General features: G+C 36.8%; 1 protein-coding gene across 1 annotated transcript in view; it reads right to left on the bottom strand.

Moving 5' to 3' along the window:
* Positions 1-539: 539 nt before the first annotated feature.
* The window catches only part of LOC107592956 (serine/threonine-protein kinase NLK), a 39,538-nt gene continuing 19,891 nt past the window's right edge, over positions 540-20,186 (bottom strand). The window contains exons 2-3 of the mRNA XM_016282543.1: positions 837-966; positions 540-611 (exon numbers count right to left, since the gene is read on the bottom strand). Of these exons, the coding sequence (XP_016138029.1) occupies positions 540-611; positions 837-966 (202 nt within the window). The remainder of the gene's footprint in view (positions 612-836; positions 967-20,186) is intronic.

The raw sequence follows: 20,186 nt of genomic DNA, 5'->3' as shown, positions 1-20,186 counted from the left end.
AAATCGTAAAAATAAGACCATTTATAGGGGCATTCACTATAAACATCATGCATTTTCAACCTTAGGCATACACGACTTGGCGAAAGTGAAACTAGCAGCCTGTGTGAAATGCGCTAGGCTGTACTATTCTGCATCAGTACAAATACGTGCACGCGTTGCGTGTGTTTTGCTGGCTTGAGTGTTTCTGCATTATATGAGTGGCTTTGGAATATAAATCGCAGCACGTTTCAGATGAAAAAACACGACTTCTATTTCTGAAAATATCACAGTTAACGAGTGGTTCTCTGCATTATTACAGCAAAGCACGTGATTACAGTACTAAGCCGCTACAATGGAGCAGCTCTAATGCTATTAAATTAAAGATGATGTACCACAGAGCAAAAAAAAATGAACAGTGAAAGTAACAAAAATTTGGAAAATACATTTGAATGGGCATAATTAAGTGTGAAAATAACCGAAGGATATAGTCAAACCAAAAATTATTCAGAGACCAGATATAATTCAAAATCACTTAATTTGACAGCACCTGGTAGTTTAGCTTACAGTTTAGGATACATTTCCTCAAAGTAGTCGATGTGTGGAGGCTGCAGAATATCCAGAGCTGACAGCACCTGTGGAGAAACAAAGACAGAGCCAGAGGTCAGCTTTGATGCCAGAGAATGTAGGCACTGACACCAGCCTTTATATGACATTCGTTTCCCAGGCACCAGCAGCCCAGGGACAACCAGAGCTAGCCAGGCTCCCGCTAATGGCACCATGGGGATAGCACATAGATAGCGAGAGTTAGGTAACACTAACTGATTAAAAAAAACAGTAGGGGATGGTGGGAAGCTCACATTGTCGTGCTTGAAGAAACAAAGCATCTTCAGCTCGCGGAAAACCCTCTTGCAGGAGACGAGGTTTTGGAAGACATTGGGCATCTTTTTGAGGGCCACTCGTTTGCCGTCTCTGGGGTCTGTCACTGACCTGAGGAGAAAAGATGAGAAATAAGCGATTAGGCAGAGTGAAAACTGGAGTTGTGACAGTTTTTAAAGAAAGTCTCGTGCTCAATAAGGCTGCATTTATTTAATTAAAAATACAGTAAAAACAGTAATATTGTGAAATTTTATTACAATTTAAAATAACTGTTTTCTATTTTAATATATTTTAAAATGTAATTTATCCCTGTGATAGGAAAGCTGAATTTTTAGCAGCTATTACTCCAGTTTTGAGTGTCATATGATCTTTCAGAAAACATTTCGTCTTATTATTAATGTTTAAAACGGCTGTGCTTGTAATATTTCTGTGGAACACATGATAATTTTTTTTAGGATTCTATGATATGAAAGTTCAAAAGTACACCATTTATTTGAAATAAAAAGCTTTTTAACATTATGAATGTCTATACTGTCACTTTTGATCGATTTAATGCATCCTTGCACAATATATGATCATTTTGTTTAATGTAAAATTTAAAAGAAACGTTCTGACCCCAAACTTTTGAACAGTAGTGTATATACGGTTGTGTTTTTCAATTTATCTACATAAATTTTTGATGACACAAAGGAATTACTGAATGACCGTTATGAATTAGTTCACTAAAACAGACAGTTTGAAGTGATTCATAATAATTAAAAGACTGAATCTAACTCTAAAACTAATACTTGCAAGTCACGATCGAAGGAGGGAGCTTGAAATTAGTCACATGACGTGGAAACTTAAAGATTCAAATAAAAAGTGCATTAAAATAACTGATATTCATACTGTTGTGTAATTTTATTTTTTGTCAGCAAAAACTTTTCAAATACATTGTGAGTATTTGATATATCGGTCAGAACTAATCTGCAATTTAATCATATATTCTGATGAATTTTGACAAAAAGAAGAAGAGAAGAGCAAGCAAGAGATAATTTGTTGAAAAAAGGCAAGCGCTGAAGGGCCCTCAGTAATGGCTTTGAATGTTGCCGGTTTGTGAACATCGTTTTTCGTCACTGTGCTATAAGCAGCTCGATGTGACCTTACTGAGAGATGCCAATTGGTATAAGTGCCTCTCCTTCTTCCCTGAACAGTAACACATTTTCAACAGCAATGTTAAACACATTACACAAATGCAGCTATCATTTCCCCAGCACACCGTGTCATTTCAACTTGTCGCTCGCTGTCCAATACTATATCTGTTTACCTGTTCATTTTTATGGATTGACTATACTGTATAGGAAAAGACATTTTCTCTCTTGAATTGATAATGCCCATGATTATGAAATACAGCTTGTGTGCATTTTTGCAAACTATAAAGTGCACAATAAGCCTCAAACCAATTCACAGACGTGTCATATCAAATGTATGCATAAGATTTCCACAACACAGAATGCTTTAGCTGTTTTTGTCGCATAATAATAGTCTCAAATGTGACTAGTAAACCTCAGAGGTGTGATCAATGTGCACAAGTAAGTGTGTCCCTGTACACCTCACCTGAAACACAATGGAACATTCAGACTGAAAAACAATTCATGATCACGCAAACACACACACACACACACACACACACACAATAGTGTCAACTTTTTAGGTTTTACAGTGTAAAACACGCTAATTAAAGCACAACAATGAAAAATACTAATATACACTACTGTTCAAATGTTTAACGTTGGTAAGATTTTTCAATGTTAAAAAATTTTTTTTTTATAATCACCAAGGCTGCATTTAGGCTATTTGATAAAAAAAAGCAATATTGTGAAATATTGTTACAATTTTAAACTAAAATTTTAATATTAATTAGATATGTACATTTTCTAAATAGAAAATATGAGTGGTGCTTGCCGTGGCAAAACTCGGCACTGTGCAGTTACTAGGGACTTTTTATCATGTTTTAACAATTAGATGGGAATTTTAGCATGTAGCTATTTACTGCTAGAATGAGTAGCATGATGGAAGTCAAAAGAGCTAACCCCCCATGTTTCTATGACACTTCTATCCAAAGAAATCCCTTTTGATCTGTTTGAATGGAAGTCTATTGGGTGGTTGCTAGGGTGTGGCTATGAAGATGAAAGGTCATTACTTATTGGTTACTTGAAAAGATAAGTCAAATGAGTGTGAGAGAGAGTTAGACAGAGAGAGAGAGAGAGAGAGAAGTGTGTGTGTGTCTGGGAGAGAAAGTGACAGCTGAGATTCAAATTCATATACATTCTGCCATTGTAAGTCTATGGGACATTTTTGCCCTCTTTTTCGTCTGCTGTGCGAACATCGTAGGTCCGATTGCTTAGAATAGACAAAGCACACCTCTCCTCAATGAGCTGGTCGATTTGACACCTCATTCATGGGTCTACGACAAATCGTGCGGGACAAGTTACATGCCGAAGTTTTGTCCAGAAGAAAAATAATAAGTATGCAAGAGAACAATAGTGATGCTTTGCCTTATAGGCAAGCACCACTAATAATATTATATTTTAAATTGTTATTTATTCCTATGAAGCCATTACTTTAGTCTTCAGTGTCACATGATCCTTCAGAAATCATTCTAATATGCTGATTTGCTGCTCAAGAACATTCGTATTATTCTTATTGTCAATATTGAAAATACTGGGCTATTTAATATTTTTGTGGAAACCATACTTTATTTCTCAGAATTGTTTGAGAAATAGGAAGATCAAAAGAACAGCATTTATTTGAAATAGAAATCTCTTGTAACATTAGAAATGTCTGCAGAATACAGTATTCAATTCTTAAAAAAAGCTTTTGAACAGTAATGTACATATAATCAACAATATGTTATATCACACAGAGTGCTTGATATGTTTACTGGAGCACTGTATGTGGTGGAAAAGTAAGACAAAGTGGAACAGAGTGGTGACAGATATATATTAGAGATTAAAAAATAAATAAGGTGTTTATTTAGGGTATGAAACATTGATCGGGAAAATGAATGCTTAACTGAGAAAAAGGTCTCTTGGGTCGGCACCATGACACACAAACACTCTCGCACACACACACACACACACACACACACGCCTGGTCACGGCATGTGATTCACAAGCTGGATTAAACAACAGCACGAGGGAGAGGGGGAGGAGAGAGAGAAAGAGAGAGATATTTCTTTGATAAAAAGGCAAACACTGCAGCACTGCCATCTCTCCTCAGTATCAAAACAAATGCTACAGCAGGAAATGGAGACAAGTTTCTTGGAAAACAGAGCAATAAAGAAAGACTGTCTTGTATAGATATATGGCACTGAATGAAAATGTGACAGACAACGCAATTGATTTGCACAGGAAGTAATTCAGGTATAACAAGAATGGCGTTTGTTTGCACATTCCAATCAGCCAGTCACAGCAACAGTGACTCGACCAATGGTGTAGCTTCAGGGGCGGGACTATCTATGTGTTTGAAACCTGTTTGAAAACAATCAGTTTTGCAATTCAGTTTGGTGATGCTAGTGGCAACACTTCAGATGTATTGTTTCACATATAAAAATATGGTGCTAGAATTAAATATTAATCATATCTGTGATGTAAATCACTGGGTTAAAAAATTCTTAGTCCTGCTATATTTCATCTCTTTCTTAGCTTAGTTTCACAGACGTGCACGAGAGGGAATCATCTCATTTAACTCATTAAAGCTTTGTCAGCAGCCTTGCCTCAAAATCCCTCCTTCCACCATTTCCAGGTGCCAGAAAAATAATGACAACACGTGGCCATGTGAGCCCGACTGACGCCTGGACCCGAGCTCCCCGAGTGTGCACTTCAGGACTCACACACAGAAGCTACTTCCTGGAGATAGCGGAGCGAAACGTCTACAATAGAAAGATACGCCTCACTCTCACTCTCTATCGCTCCATCTATTTCTCACTCTCTTTCCCCTCCGCTTTTAATCACTGGCTATTCAAAGATGAAAAGCCTTTCTGAAAGGGAAAAAGATTATCGGAGTACTTCAAACATGGCTTTTCTCTCTCTAAGAGCACATGAACATGCCTTCAGAAACAAAAATGGCTCTTTTTAAAATCTTGCTTGACGTTCTAAAAAGTAATGTAGAGGTTGATTTAAAGGCTAGCTGACTACAAGTGGACAAACCCTTTGGGTCTAAAGAGTGGTTAGAGCCATCTGAAACTACAAAAAGGCTTATTTAACCATTTCAAGACAACAAATAGAGACCAATTCAGATTTGAAAAACCTTGTGTTTGTTTACCTTGACGCTAAAGGAACTGTCCTCTAAGTGTTCGGTAAATGGCACAGTGCTTTGTAAGTATAAAAGCTCACACTGTAAACTGCAAACAGACTCGGAGTCTATACTGCAACTAAAATTGCTCACAAAACAACTCTTCAGAAAAATAATGCTCTGTGCATTTAAGACGGTACTTCAGACTTCAAGTCAACTACTGTAAAAAACTCATTTCAAAGGCATTTCAGGCCACAAACAATACGGCACTGAAGTTTGCAGTTCTACGTAGATCTATGTAGGCTGAAGTCAGTCATGGACCTTAAACCGTCCCTCAGAATGAAGAAGAGATGATTCTAATGGGGTTAAATTAATAATGGATACCAAAATTTTGGTTTTGGTATTATCTCGGCATCTGGTATTTTGGTATCACTACTAAAACGAAACCTTGGTTAACAAATAAACAGTCTTTGGTGACTCTGCATTAGAGCTAAATAGGGCTAAAAATATATTTTTTAAAAATCACAATTTCACACCTTTTTTGCTATTCCTGCTGACTACACACACACACAAATATATAAATAAATAAATAAATATAAAATATACAATGACAAATTATTTAAATTATTAAAAAAAAACTGAATAAAACAATTATAGCCAATTAAAAACAAAGACATATATAAATATGCACCTCTAGCTACTGTTCAAAAGTTTGAGGTCAGTAAGATTTTTTAAAATAAATAAATAATTTTATTCAGCAAGGATGCATTAAATTGTTCAAAAGTGAAAGTAAACTAATTTATAAAGTTAGAAAAGAATTTGATTCCAAATAAATGTTTTTTTAAGCTTTTCATTCATCAAAAAATCATAAAAAATGACAATTCCCACAAAATTATTAAGCAGCAGTAGCCTAACTGTTTTCTCCATTGAAGATAATAATAAATATTTATTGAGCAGCAAATCAGCATATTAGAATGATTTCTGAAGGATCATGTGACACTGAAGACTGGAGTAATGATGCTGAAAACTGAACTTTGCTATCATAGGAATTTCATTCTTGTTGAGCACCAAAATGAAAGTTAAAATGTCAGATTAGCATTAACGAATCAATGCATGAACTTTCAATCCAAATGAAATCCAAATGTTTAAGAGGAGTTAAGTTAAAACACATATACAGTGGGGCAAAAAAGTATTTAGTCAGCCACCAATTGTGCAAGTTCTCCCACTTAAAAAGATGAGAGAGGCCTGTAATTTTCATCATAGGTATACCTCAACTATGAGAGACAAAAAAATCCAGAAAATCACATTGTAGGATTTTTAAAGAATTAATTGGTAAATTCCTCGGTAAAATAAGTATTTGGTCACCTACAAACAAGCAAGATTTCTGGCTCTCACAGACCTGTAACTTCTTCTTTAAGAGGCTCCTCTGTCCTCCACTCGTTACCTGTATTAATGGCATCAGTTTGAATTTGTTATCAGTATAAAAGACACCTGTCCACAACCTCAAACAGTCACACTCCAAACTCCACCATGGCCAAGACCAAAGAGCTGTCAAAGGACACCAGAAACAAAATTGTAGACCTGCACCAGGCTGGGAAGACTGAATCTGCAATAGGTAAGCAGCTTGGTGTGAAGAAATCAACTGTGGGAGCAATTATTAGAAAATGGAAGACATATAAGACCACTGATAATCTCCCTCGATCTGGGACTCCACAACTTGCACAATTGGTGGCTGACTAAATACTTTTTTCCCCCACTGTACATGATCAACAAATGCAAGACTGGATAAAACACATTCAATGGCACTTGACAATTAACTGCTTACTTAAGTGCATTAATACTTAATGGCTTCTCGCATCCCGAAAGATGACAGACACAGTTTCAAGTGCACACACTCTGAATACTTCATGGGCAACATTTTGATGAGGAACTAGACATTGTTGATTTATGATACATTGCCTTTTTTGCAGTCGCAGAGGAAAAGCACTAAGAGAATCTGGCTTTTTCTTTGCGAGCCCTGGGAGGATAGAGTGATTGCAGGGTTTTTGGCAGTGCCACACAGCTCTCCATCCCCAGTCACTTTGATTTTCCTAATTAATCTACAGAGCCCTGTCTCTTTTCCAGCCCTCTGCACAGATTCTTCCCCCTCAACCTCAAATAACAGACAGCGTCTGATTGACTGATGTACGCTGATGAGTTCAAATCAGCACGTCAGTCAGGGTTTGCGTCAGAGTCGTTACGCACGTTGACTGTTTAACACGCTGCTCCCTTGAGGTGGATGGGGTCTGAAGGTTGTGTTTGAATTAGCCTAGCAAGGATTAGCATATGCCTGCATAATGAATCAAAAAGGCAGCACATCGTGTCAGGCGATCTGAAGTCCCTGCACGATTCATGTGACACTTCCACCAGCGCTCAGAACAAGGAGCCAGTGTGAAACTTCACCTTCTTCACACTGCAACAAAACAACGTTTGGTTCTACTGAAAAACAGAGGTAAAGCTTCCTTTTAGCTGCAAATGTGAGCAAATAAAGACCTGTATTGTCAAACTCCCGGAAGAATTGCAATATGATGGGATACAATATGTTACAAAGTTCAAATTCATATTTTTGTATTGAAATAAATACAGTGGATATTTGACAAATAACTTGTCCATAAACCTCTATTTTCAACTTCAAGACTTTAGAATACAATTTGATTGAATCTGTTTCTCAAGATCATTAAAGGGGTCATATGATGCGATTTAATTTTTTCCTTTCTCTTTGGAGTGTTACAAGCTCTTGGTGCATAAAGAAGATCTGTAAATTTGCAAAGACTAAAGTCTCAAATCCAAAGAGATATTCTTTATAAAAGTTAAGAGTCAGCCACGCCTATCTAAAACGGCTCGTTCTAACACGCCCCCACATATCTACCTCACTATGTGGGAAGATTTGCATAACGCCGCCCAAATGTTCACGCAAAGAAAGAAGGCGTAACATTTATTCTCCGTGTAGTATTGTTGCTGCTGCCGCCATGTCCTGAAGGCGCTGTGTGATTCATTGTTCGCCGGGACCGCCGTTCTCGTCCTCTCCGCCTTAGCTCCCTCTTGCCCGGCTTCAGCTCACGCTAAGCTGGGGCTTCCCCTCATGCTAGGCCGCTGTGTTTTTCGTTGTGAAAGCGAAACTACTTTGTTTGGCCTTCCAAAAGAGGAGGATATCCGCTTCGTAATGGCTAGAGCTGATCTGTGCTGGTCGCTGAGGGAATACTTCAACTTGGTGCTGTGGATCGCAAGCACATTTTATGGAGGACTGTTTACTGATCCTGGGAGAGTAACGTTAGACTAAAATGCCGGCAGTTCTGACTCACGTTAGTACGTTTTCTTTTATCATTTGCCACTGATGATTTAAACAATATATATATATATATATATATAAGCACAGGAGCACATAAATTTGATGTCAAGGCTGCCCCGAGACTTTTATTAATAAAATAGCCTGGATACTGAATCGCTACATTATATTCCTCAGCAACGATGGGGAAAAAATCGCTGTTTATGCAGTAACTAAACACAGCTTTATTGTTTGTAGAGAGACGCACAGACGCAGGTAAATCACACACACAACTGTTATCTCTCTCTCTCAATTGATCATTCAAATAAATGCTATAATTCATTCAAATCAATGTGGTCTTATTGCACTATTTCATCTCTGTGTCTGATTTAAAGCGGGCAGAATGCTAGAACTAATGAGACGTAACTGATGAAAATAACCGTCATTTTTACCCTTCCGATCCAATATTGCGCTGCAAACATCATTAACAGCTTTAACTTGTCAGTGCTGGCAAATTACTGTGGTATAAGCATGTTGGGTGGTTCTCCATGTCGTGCATCATCCCTTGCATATATCCATAAAAGTAAATAAGTAAATATTTGTAAAATAAATAAAGGTAATAAAATGACTTTATTGATATATATTTGATTTATAAATAAAAATAAGAATGTAATATTCTATATGATTTATGATCTTAAAATCCCTTCGATGTAAGGCATAAGCTTTATGTTTTTTAAATATTTTTATTGTGTATACACACACAAATACTTTTTTTTTTTTTTTTTACTATATTATAAATAGACAATAAATACTATATATGTGTGTGTGTGACTGTGTGTGTGTGTATGTGTGTGTGTGCACGTGCGCGTATATAATACTGTAAATCTAATTTGGACAGATAGTGGGACTAGGGATTAGGGCTGCACGATTAATTGAAATCGCGATTAGGCAAAAGCTGCGATTGTCATGCGCATCTAGTCAGTAAAGTCGGTTCTGTGATCAGCAGTAAATCTCTATCACGTGCTTTCAGATGGAGCAGCATTTACTGTAGTTCACTGACAAGCTGCGCAAACAGCTTTCATAATCACAGAACGATTTCTTCGATTTCATAATCACACGATTCAATCGGTCTGAGATTATGAATGCGGTTTTGCATAGCTTGTCAGTGAACTACGGCCCTGTGCTGCTCCTTCTGAAAGCGTGTGATGGAGATTTACTACTGATCACAGAACCGGCTTTACTGTCAAGATGTGCATGATAATCGCATTCGATTAATCGTGCAGCCCCACATGGGGTGTCTTGCAACCTTGTAAAATTATTAGATATACACTGAAAACTGCATGTTGAATAATTAAATAAATTGAAAAATTGTTTAAAATATCTTTAGAGGTAGTACAGCATGTCACATTGTCGCTTGCTACCCAATTAAACACAATCTGAATATCCCAGCATCTTTATATAATGCAAGCCTTTCAAATGTCAGTTTGACTCAAGAGAAACAGAAACAGAATTGTTGTGGATCAGAAGGAGCCGAGGACCCACACACAGATGTGTGATAACCAGATCGCAAACACATTAGTGCATCCGTCCCACAATCCTTCACTATTTAAACAAGGGTTTTAGAATGTAGCTAGTGGCTTTGACAAATCGTTCGCTGGCTGGCAGTAGATTTAGGTCAATGAACCAGTTATTTGGGAAATTAAAAGAGATTTGAGCATGCCCAATAGAACAAAGCGAGGGGGGGGGGCATTCAATCGTGCTCACAGACTCACTTTCTCAAATCTAATCTGGCTATAAATCAGATTAAAGAGGTAATTTAGGTGGCAGATACAGAATATTAAAAAGAAGTGAGTCACAGCAGAAATGAGAAGACGGGATTGCTGAAGATTTATTTATTCTCTTTCACAGGCAACAAACTCAAATCAAATGTTCATGAAATAAGCATAAATTATTTGCAGGAAACAGCTTTCCAATCTTACTACATAATTCGCCTCAGTTCATTTATGTTACTTTATAGAAAGAGGAAATACGACATGTTGCAGGCTGGACTCAAGCCTGCGTTTCTTACATGAGCAATAACGGCTCAACGTGCCTGCAGCATGTTAGCTAACCGCTAAAAAAAGTCAAATCACTGACTCACAATCCATTCTCAGTACATTTACGCATTTCAGCCTCAATTTAACCACAGAGCAACAAAATGTCAAGTGGGCTGGAGGAAGGATGTATTCTGATTAACACTGTCTGTCTTGCGAGGAACTGGTGGTTTGCGATGGCTTTGGTTTAGAGACATTTTACATCTAAAATATCAGTAATTTAAAGCAGGTACATTCGCTCAGAGAGATTTTAAGTACTTTAGCCTTACTTGAGTCCCCATCCCAATTCTACAGCTGTCTGTCCATGAAAAAACTGCTAGCAGTCAAACATGGGGTACTGATATTGTGTTGACAGTGCAGTACAATACAGTTCAACTTAATCACAAAATAATTGTAATCAAATAGATTCCGCTACTTGTCAAAATACCAGTGCTTTGGTACAGAAAATGGGTGTTAAATGATTGAATCTGTGCATTAGGTGTAAATGCAGCCTAATAAACCCCCCACTATATTATATTATACTATATTATGTTGTTAATATTAATCAAAACAAAATATTGACTATGGTCTTGGCTGGATAACTGTTGTAGGTTTAAAGTGCCCCTATTATGTCATTTTTAAGGTTGCTAATATTGTTTTATGAGTCTCCTAAAACAGGTTTACATTCATGCAAGGTCAAAAAACACGTTAGTTTTCTCAAAAAATAGATTTCATTTCTAAATGATTCGTAAACGACTCGTGCAAAGCTGTTCAAAGAATCAGTCTCTCTAAACCCATCCTTTCTGTGAGCCCTCACTGCTGTGATTGGTCAGATGGCGCGGTCTGTTGTGATTGGTCCAGAGCCGTAGAGAGATTGGCTCTGGATTGGTCTACCGCGTACAGCGCGTGTCGGAATTGCCATGATGGAATGACAGCCCTGGAGACTTGTCAATACATAGAAAAGATGGTATCGATTGCACCGTACCAATTCGAGCCGGAGTCTGACGATGAAACGGTTGAACTGGTTGATCGACAAGAGACTGATTCGCAAAGCACGACGTTTCTCAGTGGTAAGTGTCAAGTGTTAACAAGTTTGTGGTAATTATAAGATGTGATAAAACAAATTTACTCTCACAGCGTAGGATACAGCATCTTCTCGACATGATGTTAACCACACGGAATTTTTACTGTTAGTGGGCGGGCAAGTTGGCGACATAGAACGTGGGCAGACATTATGCAAATGTATTACTTCGTGACGTAGAGCCGTAACAGAATAAGATTTGAATTCCTGATGACTCGTTAGTCTCGTTTTAGACTCGTTCGATAACTTTATTTATCGTGCACTGTCGGCTTCACAACTTTGCAGATAATTTATGTTCACATACAGCTACATGACACACTGCATGAAATGTAATATTTGAAAAGGCATAATAGGGGCACTTTAATAAGCCAATCGAACATGAACAAAGCTAGGCCTAAAGAAAGAAAACAACAACCACAAAAGAAACTGCACAGCTAATTTTAATTACAGACCTGCTTCACAGTCTGAGCATCAAATCAGCAATGTATTATATCAAATAATCATGCAGTGGAGACTACAGCAATTATTTAGGTAGTTTTGTTCTACATTTGATTACTTTAGTTCTGTTTTCTTTTCTTTTGCTGTTTTTTCTATTCATGATACTGCTGTCAGACACCTGAAAAAAAAACTTAAAGCACTGTTCACTTGATTTGCATCTTTGTTCTATTGTTTGAATTAGTTTTTTTTTGTTTACTTGAATAAATACCTGAATAAGATGTTGCAGGCCTCTGCATAACTGATGTGTTAGGCTGAGGTAGTGAATTGTGTGCGGGACAGAAGCCTGTAGGGCAGCGAGAAGCACCCAGCCCTCAAAAAAGCCTCTGATTCATCGTTACACTGTGTTGTTCCAGAGAACCATTCAGCCAATATAAAGAGAGATTGCACACAACTACAGAATGGTATTAGAGCTGTAAATATTACAGAAACAATCCTCCCTCCTTTATTGCTCAAATGAAAAAAAGGAGGATCTGAACAGAACACAAAAGAGGGAGCGGGAAAAAATGAAAGAAAAAGAAAGAAGATAAATAGTCTGTAATGTGCAATCAGCTATATGAAACTATTGACTGTATCTTTATTGACAAAACACCACATAAAAAAATAAAATAAGATAAAAATCACCAAAGGGAAACCATGAAATGGTGGAGAAGAGGCTGTACACAATACAGACAGTGATATTGCACAGTCAGTGCCAATAATGCCTATAATGTTATTACTGAGAATAATTCTCATTTCTCAGAGAAAAATCGCTCCTTGTGAACCATTTTGGTTCTCTTGGAATATGTTTTAAATTAATGGTGGGAAAAAATGTCTTGAAACTATATAAGCTTCAGTCATGTTGCCACCTGCTAAATGACTATTTAAGTTAATCAACATATGGTGTTTTCAGGTTTATATTTTTACAATCTACAAACATGAGTGCATTTGCGATTGTAGAAGTACAAGATGTGAGGAATACAAAAGTGCCCTTTCAAAAAGTGACGTGACATGTGGCCAAGTATGGTGACCCATACTTGGAATTAGTGCTCTGCATTTAACCCATCCAAAGTGCACACACACACAGCAGTGAACACACACACACACACACCTGGAGCAGTGGGCAGCCATTTTATGCTGCGGCATCTGGGGGACAGGTGGGGGTTTGGTGCCTTGCTCAAGGGCACCTCAGTCGTGGTATTGAAGGTGGGAGAGAGCACTGTGCATTCACTCCCCCCACCTACAATCCCTGCCGGTATGAGACTCGAACCCGCAACCTTTGGGTTACGAGTCCGACTCTCTAACCATTAGGCCACGACTTCCCCAAAAAACATGAAAACAAGGAAAATTTGTATTTTGCTCATCTGCCTCCTAAATCAAGTAACTGTTTGAAGGAATTATGCAAAATTGACTTGAAACTGAGATAATTTATTTTGTCTACTGTAGTGTTGCACCAATAGACAATAGTATCATGTTTCGACGATAGCCAGAGATATCGCCTGTGTGAGTATTATTATTATTATTAAAATAATAATTATTATTATTATCAGGAGAGTATTATTATCTAATTAATATTAGGGCTTATTTGTTCCATCATATTTCTTTTTACGCGTTTTTACAGTGTTGCGCGTTATAACCAATCACACACGATTCCGTTGAGTTTATGAATGCAATGGCCAATCAGAGGCGTTCAGATGAGTCATCGCTGAAACACCGGAGTTTTGTTTTTCAGTGCGTGCGCCCGCTGACTGAATTCTGCTCTCTCGTAAATTCTCTCATCAGAAACAACAAAGTGCAGATGTACATGCGATGCAAGAATAAGAGACTTATTCAATCATACAGTGTAGACAGCTTCAATGATTATAAAGGGAGTGTTTTTTATAGTGCATAAACTTGTGCTAGACTGAAGTCGGTGATGATGTTCTTAGATAATGTAAATGTTCTTTACTCGTTTTCTGTAGCTGCTCAATTTACCAATCAATTTACAGTATATCCAATATAGTCTGATACTAATTTTCTGATACTAAAAAAAATATATATATGTGACCCTGGACCACAAAACCAGTCATAAGGGTAAATTCTTCGAAATTGAGATTTATACATAATCTGAAAGCTGAATAAACAAGCTTTCATTGATGTATGGTTTGTTATGATAGGACAATATTTGGCTGAATCAAAAATTAAGTTTTGATATATTTATGGTAAGAAATTTACAAAATATCTTCATGATCTTTATTTAATATCCTAATGATTTTTGGCATAAAAGAAAAATTTTGACCCATACAATGTTTTTTTGGCTATTGCTAAAAATACACCCAAGCGACTTAAGACTGGTTTTGTGGTCCAGGGTCACACACATATATATATATATATATATAAAAAATGATCAGACAGTAACTGATATGCTACCAATATATTATGCATCCCTAAATGGTGTATAACTAATGTAATAATATTTAATGTTAAAACTGTAAAAGCTAGAATATTATTGTTTCCTTTTCTGGTTATTCAAAGGCGCTCAATTCAAATTTTCTTCCAAAAATCCCAATTTGAAACTACTAACAGCCTGGATGAACACTAAATGAATGCACAGAGACAGAACATACAAAACACACCCAGACAGACAAACACACACAGGCTCACACACACACACACACACACACACACAAGACAGTGGCACTGTCAGAATCGATCAGAAAGAGACGGTGGAGGCCCAAGGGGAAGATAGCAGATAATGGATTATAGTGCAACACTTTTGTGTTCCCTCTGAAACACGTTTTTTGGCAGCTGAAAAACATGGGAAGACAATAGGAGGGATCGGTGCCATTGGAAAATTTAGGGGAAGTATTAATTTAAGTGGGGGGGCATTAACAGTAAGGGAGACATGAAAGCGCTTCTCTAATCCATACTCTGTGTTATTGGTTTTGTTCCTTCCAACCAGAATCAAATATTTTAATTTCATCGCTCTTCAAAACACCCCAGAGGATGAGAAAACAAAGCTCATGAGGAGGGAGGCAGAGTGAGTGAGCATATGCACATTGGCTCTCTAAGGACGTTAAATACAAAGTGCTACATGTGTGGCTCTTTCACTGCTCCCTGTATGTGACTGGTGCCGTTTTACATAGAACAACTTAACCACCTTTCATTCATCTCTCACTGGCTGAGCTTATAGCAACCAATTAGCAAAACATGAGTAGGACATGAAGTTTTCCCATAATGCAATCTCAGTTTGCTCATCTCATAACCCGCAGAATTGATGCAATATTTAGTTTCACATGTAAAGTACACTCTGTTCTGTTATTTAAAATAGGCCTAAGTCTTTGAACAAATTTTAAAATTTCCATAAAAATTAGATGAATCTACTTTTGTTCCAAATACAGTAAATAACATTGAAATGTTTGAGGCTGATTTTGAGAAATATTCTCACAATTTAATTTAACAATTTAATATACTTTAAAATTTATTTATTATAAATGTAATGTATTCCTGTCATGTCAAAGCTGAACTTTCAGCATCATTACGCCAGTCTTCAGTGTTGCGTGATCTTTCAAAAATCATTTTAATATGCTGATTTGCTGCTCAATAAACATTTCTTATTCTTATCAATGTTGAAAACGGGTGTGCTGCTCAATATTTTTTGTGGAAAACAATTATTTTGATTCTTAGAAAAGATCAGCATTTATTTAATATAGAAATCTAACATTACACATGTCTTTATTGACACTTTGGATCAATTTAATGCATCCTTGCTGAATAAGAGTTTTTTTTAATTTTTTATCTCGAATCCCATACTTTTGAACAGTTTCTATGTATAAAAATGACTAAAATTCATCTCTCGTTCAACCATTATGACTTTATTTCAATGTAAGACAAATGCAGACTTTTTTCAATACAATGACAATTAAATAATAATTTTAAATAATAATAATAAACTAAATAATAATATGTTTTCAAGGTCAAGTGACAAAAAGGCACCACCAACTTAAAGCTGTTGTATGGCTTCAGAAGACTTGGAATGTAGAGCACGAGTCAAGTTGTCATTTGAACAGTGTTCATCCTTTTTTTTTTTATGGTAGAAAACAATGCAATGTGAACACTGTGCCTAACATCTCCTTTTATGTTCCACAGAAGAAAGTCAGAAGGGTTTGGAATGATAAGAGGGTATAAGAGAGGAGTATATGATTTTTCATTTTTAGGTGAATTATGACTTATAACTGACTCATAAATGATTTGTCATAATAATGGACTTATTATTCTATTTTTATCATTAGAACTGTTCTCCAGCAAACTAGGCATTTCCTCCAGTCAGCCGGAAGCTTGAAACCTCCATGAGCCCATTAGTGGAACTAGACAGATTCTGAATTACAGGCCCCTCTGGCTATACTACATATACACTGACTGTTCCTGTGTGTGCCGATGCCTACGATGGGAGGGAAAGCAGCATGCCAGCCCAAGGGCAAGCCCTGCATGTGACCCTTCAGCCGCTCACAGTCCACACCACCCCTATCCTCCAGCCCCACTCAACCCCTCAGGTAAACCCATTCAAATAGGATCAGTGAGGCGGACATATGGTAGCCTAACAACAGCGGTAATTTGGAGAGGATTTTCAGGTTGAAAGAAGGTGGTGGGGGGAGTCCAAGCACAGTCAGAGAAAAGTACACGCTGGAGAATGATAGCCACGTTTTGTTCATGTCACTTACAGTGTTCATTTAACAAATATACACCTTAAACAGACGTCTTTTATTTACAGTGGACTCAAATAAAATGAATGTTTACTTTAGGTTTTGTAAACAAATTTAGAAAATATTTAAAATATATTTAAAATATGCTACTTTTTGGAGTCTCATATTCTGCTACAACTAATTATAATAATAAATGAAAGGGAACATAAATAAAATAAGTAATTAAATTGAAATGATAAAAAAAGCATTATTATTATTATGTATTAACAACAACAGAATAATAATAATAATAATAATAATAAAATGAAAATAATTAATAATGAATTATTAATTAATTATTATTATTAATATTATTATAATTTAACAAAATATTTACATTGATTTACATTATTCTTATAATTAACAATATAATATTTTTATTATTATTATTAGACAAAAATTATATTATTATCAATTAAATGAGCTATATTAAATATCTAATTAAACTACAAGTTTTCAATTATTTTAAATTACTTAGAATTAATTAAATTGTTGTTTTAATTTATCTTTTGAAATAATAATAATAATAATAATACTTATTATTGTATTGCTGATATTAGTAAATACTCCTAATAACAATCATTATATAAATAAAAATACATTAATTATTTGTATTAATATTAACCATTAAATAATAATAAAAATAAAAATAATCTTAAACATATTATTTTAAATTATTATCAACAATAATAATAATAATAATAATAATACAAGAGTCAAGATTTATAATTAATATGTATGCTAGAAAACACTCTGTCTTGTTAAGAGAATGTTCCAGATGTCTCACCCCTCTTCTATATATACAACGCATTCTACAAAAGCAGGCAACTGTTAGAAAACACTCTCTGTCTTGTTAAGATAATGTTCCAGATGTCTCACCCCTCCTTTTTTCTCTCTCTCTCTCTCAGTCTTCTATATATACACAACGCATTCTCTCTGAATCCCCCCTTCTGTATCCATCTCTCTCTCTTGATATTATGTTTTAAATATGTCTTACTTATATGCGAAGTATGCATGCTTAAATGTATACATTAGCTTCTCTTGGTTCAAATGTCCCAAATAAGGACATGAATGTTAGGACTACAAGGGTAAAGGAGTTCGTGATGAAACCATGAAGACAGTTCAGCATTCTTCACAAAAGTCTATTCCTAATATGTCCATGTTTTTCTGTACATGTGGGCATTTTATATAAACATGTTCTTGGCCAAAGATTCTATGTGTATGTTATTCATATCCTCATTGGTTAAGAGGGTGAAACTCCCCTCGACATATGCCTATATAATATCTGTATTTCTATGAATAAATTGAAGTATTGAGGATACATTTGACTGTGTGTTTTCTTACTTCCCGGCCGTCTATCTACACTTTAAGTAATTGAGAATTCTTCAAGGTGGCAAAGAGAATTTACAGAGGGACTAAATTGTTATTCTTTATTAACAATGTATAATAATACATATTAATTATAAATCAGATCACAAATAATTGCGAAAGGTCTGGCACGCAACTGAGCAGTAAACATACCATCGCTGTACCAAACTGCCAATAGAGCTTGGGAGAGAAAAGGGAAAGCATACATGGACCAGGCAGGCACAGTCTGCACTGCTGGAACATTTTAGTGCATCATGGGAAAAGGAGAGAGAGTGAAAGCAAAGAGACTAAAAAATGAGTTGTCATCGGAGGCTGATTGTGGCTTGTTTGGCTTTGAAACTGCTTGGTTAATTTCCTCACGGAGGCCCCAAGCACTCGTTAGACCCAGTGCCAGCGAAAACTTAGGCTCAGCTACTAGATCAGTCCAGGCTCTGGAGTGGGTATGTGTTTGCGTGTGCGGCAACTGTGAATGACGCTGAAGGAGAATGTGTTGAACACTGATAACAGTGGCAGTGCAAGCACAGGGTCACACGCCCTGAGGTGGAGCGGCCGGACACTTTAGCTCGCTCACACTCTTTCACGCTCGCAACATCCAGGGTCACCTGGTGAGACAAACCCAGATCGCATTTGTGAGACTTTGCTAACAGGACATAGTACAAGGACAGTCAAAAACTGAGAAAACATTATTTAACTGGGTTAGATCAGATGAAAGCAGAATAAAAACGAGGGTTCACAGTAGGATCTGGTTAAAACATGAGCATACTTCTGTTCTTATATCCAAACCATTTAGCTGTGAAGGCCAACTGTTGGAAAAGCAGCCCAAAGGAACTATGAATTCTGACTACACCGAAAACTAGACACAAACTACTTCGTATTCTAGACAGGTTTCACAAAACTCATTTCATAAGGCAGTAATTAACCACTGTTAATTACTGACTGGAGTCCGTAAGAATTAAAAAAAAAGAAATTAATACTTTTATTCAGCAATGATGCATAAAATTGATCAAAAGTGGCAGTAAAGACATTTATAATGCTACAAAAAATTTCTGTTTCAAATAAATGTTTTTCCCCCAAACATTCCATTCATCAAATAAACTGTTTTCAACATTGATTTAAGGAATTTTTTTTTTTCGATTTTTACAAAGCTCATTGGTCTGAAAAAGCGAGGTGTGCTGTGATTGGCCAGCTATCCAGTGCGTTGTGATTGGCCAAATACCTCAAGCGTGAGACGGAAATGTTACGCCCCTCACCATATTTTGATGATGCCCTGTCAGGCCGGAGCGATGATTCAAAAACATGAAAACCCATTATAAACGAGGCATTCGTTGCATCCAGTGGGGACATAATTATGGATTCTAATGACTTATACTGTCTTTTTACGTGTTGCGTTGCATCGCGCTGCGTAAACATAAAACCATGTCTGCATTTGTGATCGGAGAAATGACAAACAACAAGCCCTACTCTACACTGCCCAAAAAACTCGCTTTAAATATATAAAATATAAAAACTCTTTAAATATAAAAGACGTACTTACAGTCTTTGAGTCAGAACAGCCGCCATTGTAGTCTACTCTCCCATGATCAGGAAACGGTCCTCCATAAAATGTGCTGCACACCATCTGAATATTTGGGTTGAACTGTTCTGGAACAGTGTTGTAAATACAACTTAACCACTGATTTCTAGTCGTGTCCATTTTTGGAAGACCAAACAAAGTAGTTTCGCTTTCAAAATGAAACACAGCGTCACACACGGTGGCCTAGAGAGTGAGCGGCGGCGGCCTACAGTGAGCCCGGGGGCTAGCGTGAGGAACGGCCAGAGGGTTAGAGTGAGCAGAGGCAGGTGGGCTTGAGAACGGCGCGGCCGGCAATTTCGACAAAGGAGCGTCCGGAAGGACATGTGACGACCCCGGGCTGGACATCGTCCTCTTTTGGAAGGCCAAACAAAGTAGTTTCGCTTTCACACTGAATCACACAGTGCCTTCAGGACATGGCGGCGGCAACAACAATACTACACGGAGAATAAAAGTTACGCCTTCT

The sequence above is a fragment of the Sinocyclocheilus grahami genome, unplaced genomic scaffold (assembly GCF_001515645.1).
Source record: "Sinocyclocheilus grahami isolate Dianchi unplaced genomic scaffold, SAMN03320097.WGS_v1.1 scaffold161.1, whole genome shotgun sequence".
In the NCBI taxonomy this organism is placed as follows: domain Eukaryota; kingdom Metazoa; phylum Chordata; class Actinopteri; order Cypriniformes; family Cyprinidae; genus Sinocyclocheilus; species Sinocyclocheilus grahami.
Note: the sequence above shows the minus strand (reverse complement) of the source record. Positions and strands in the feature narration are given on the sequence as shown.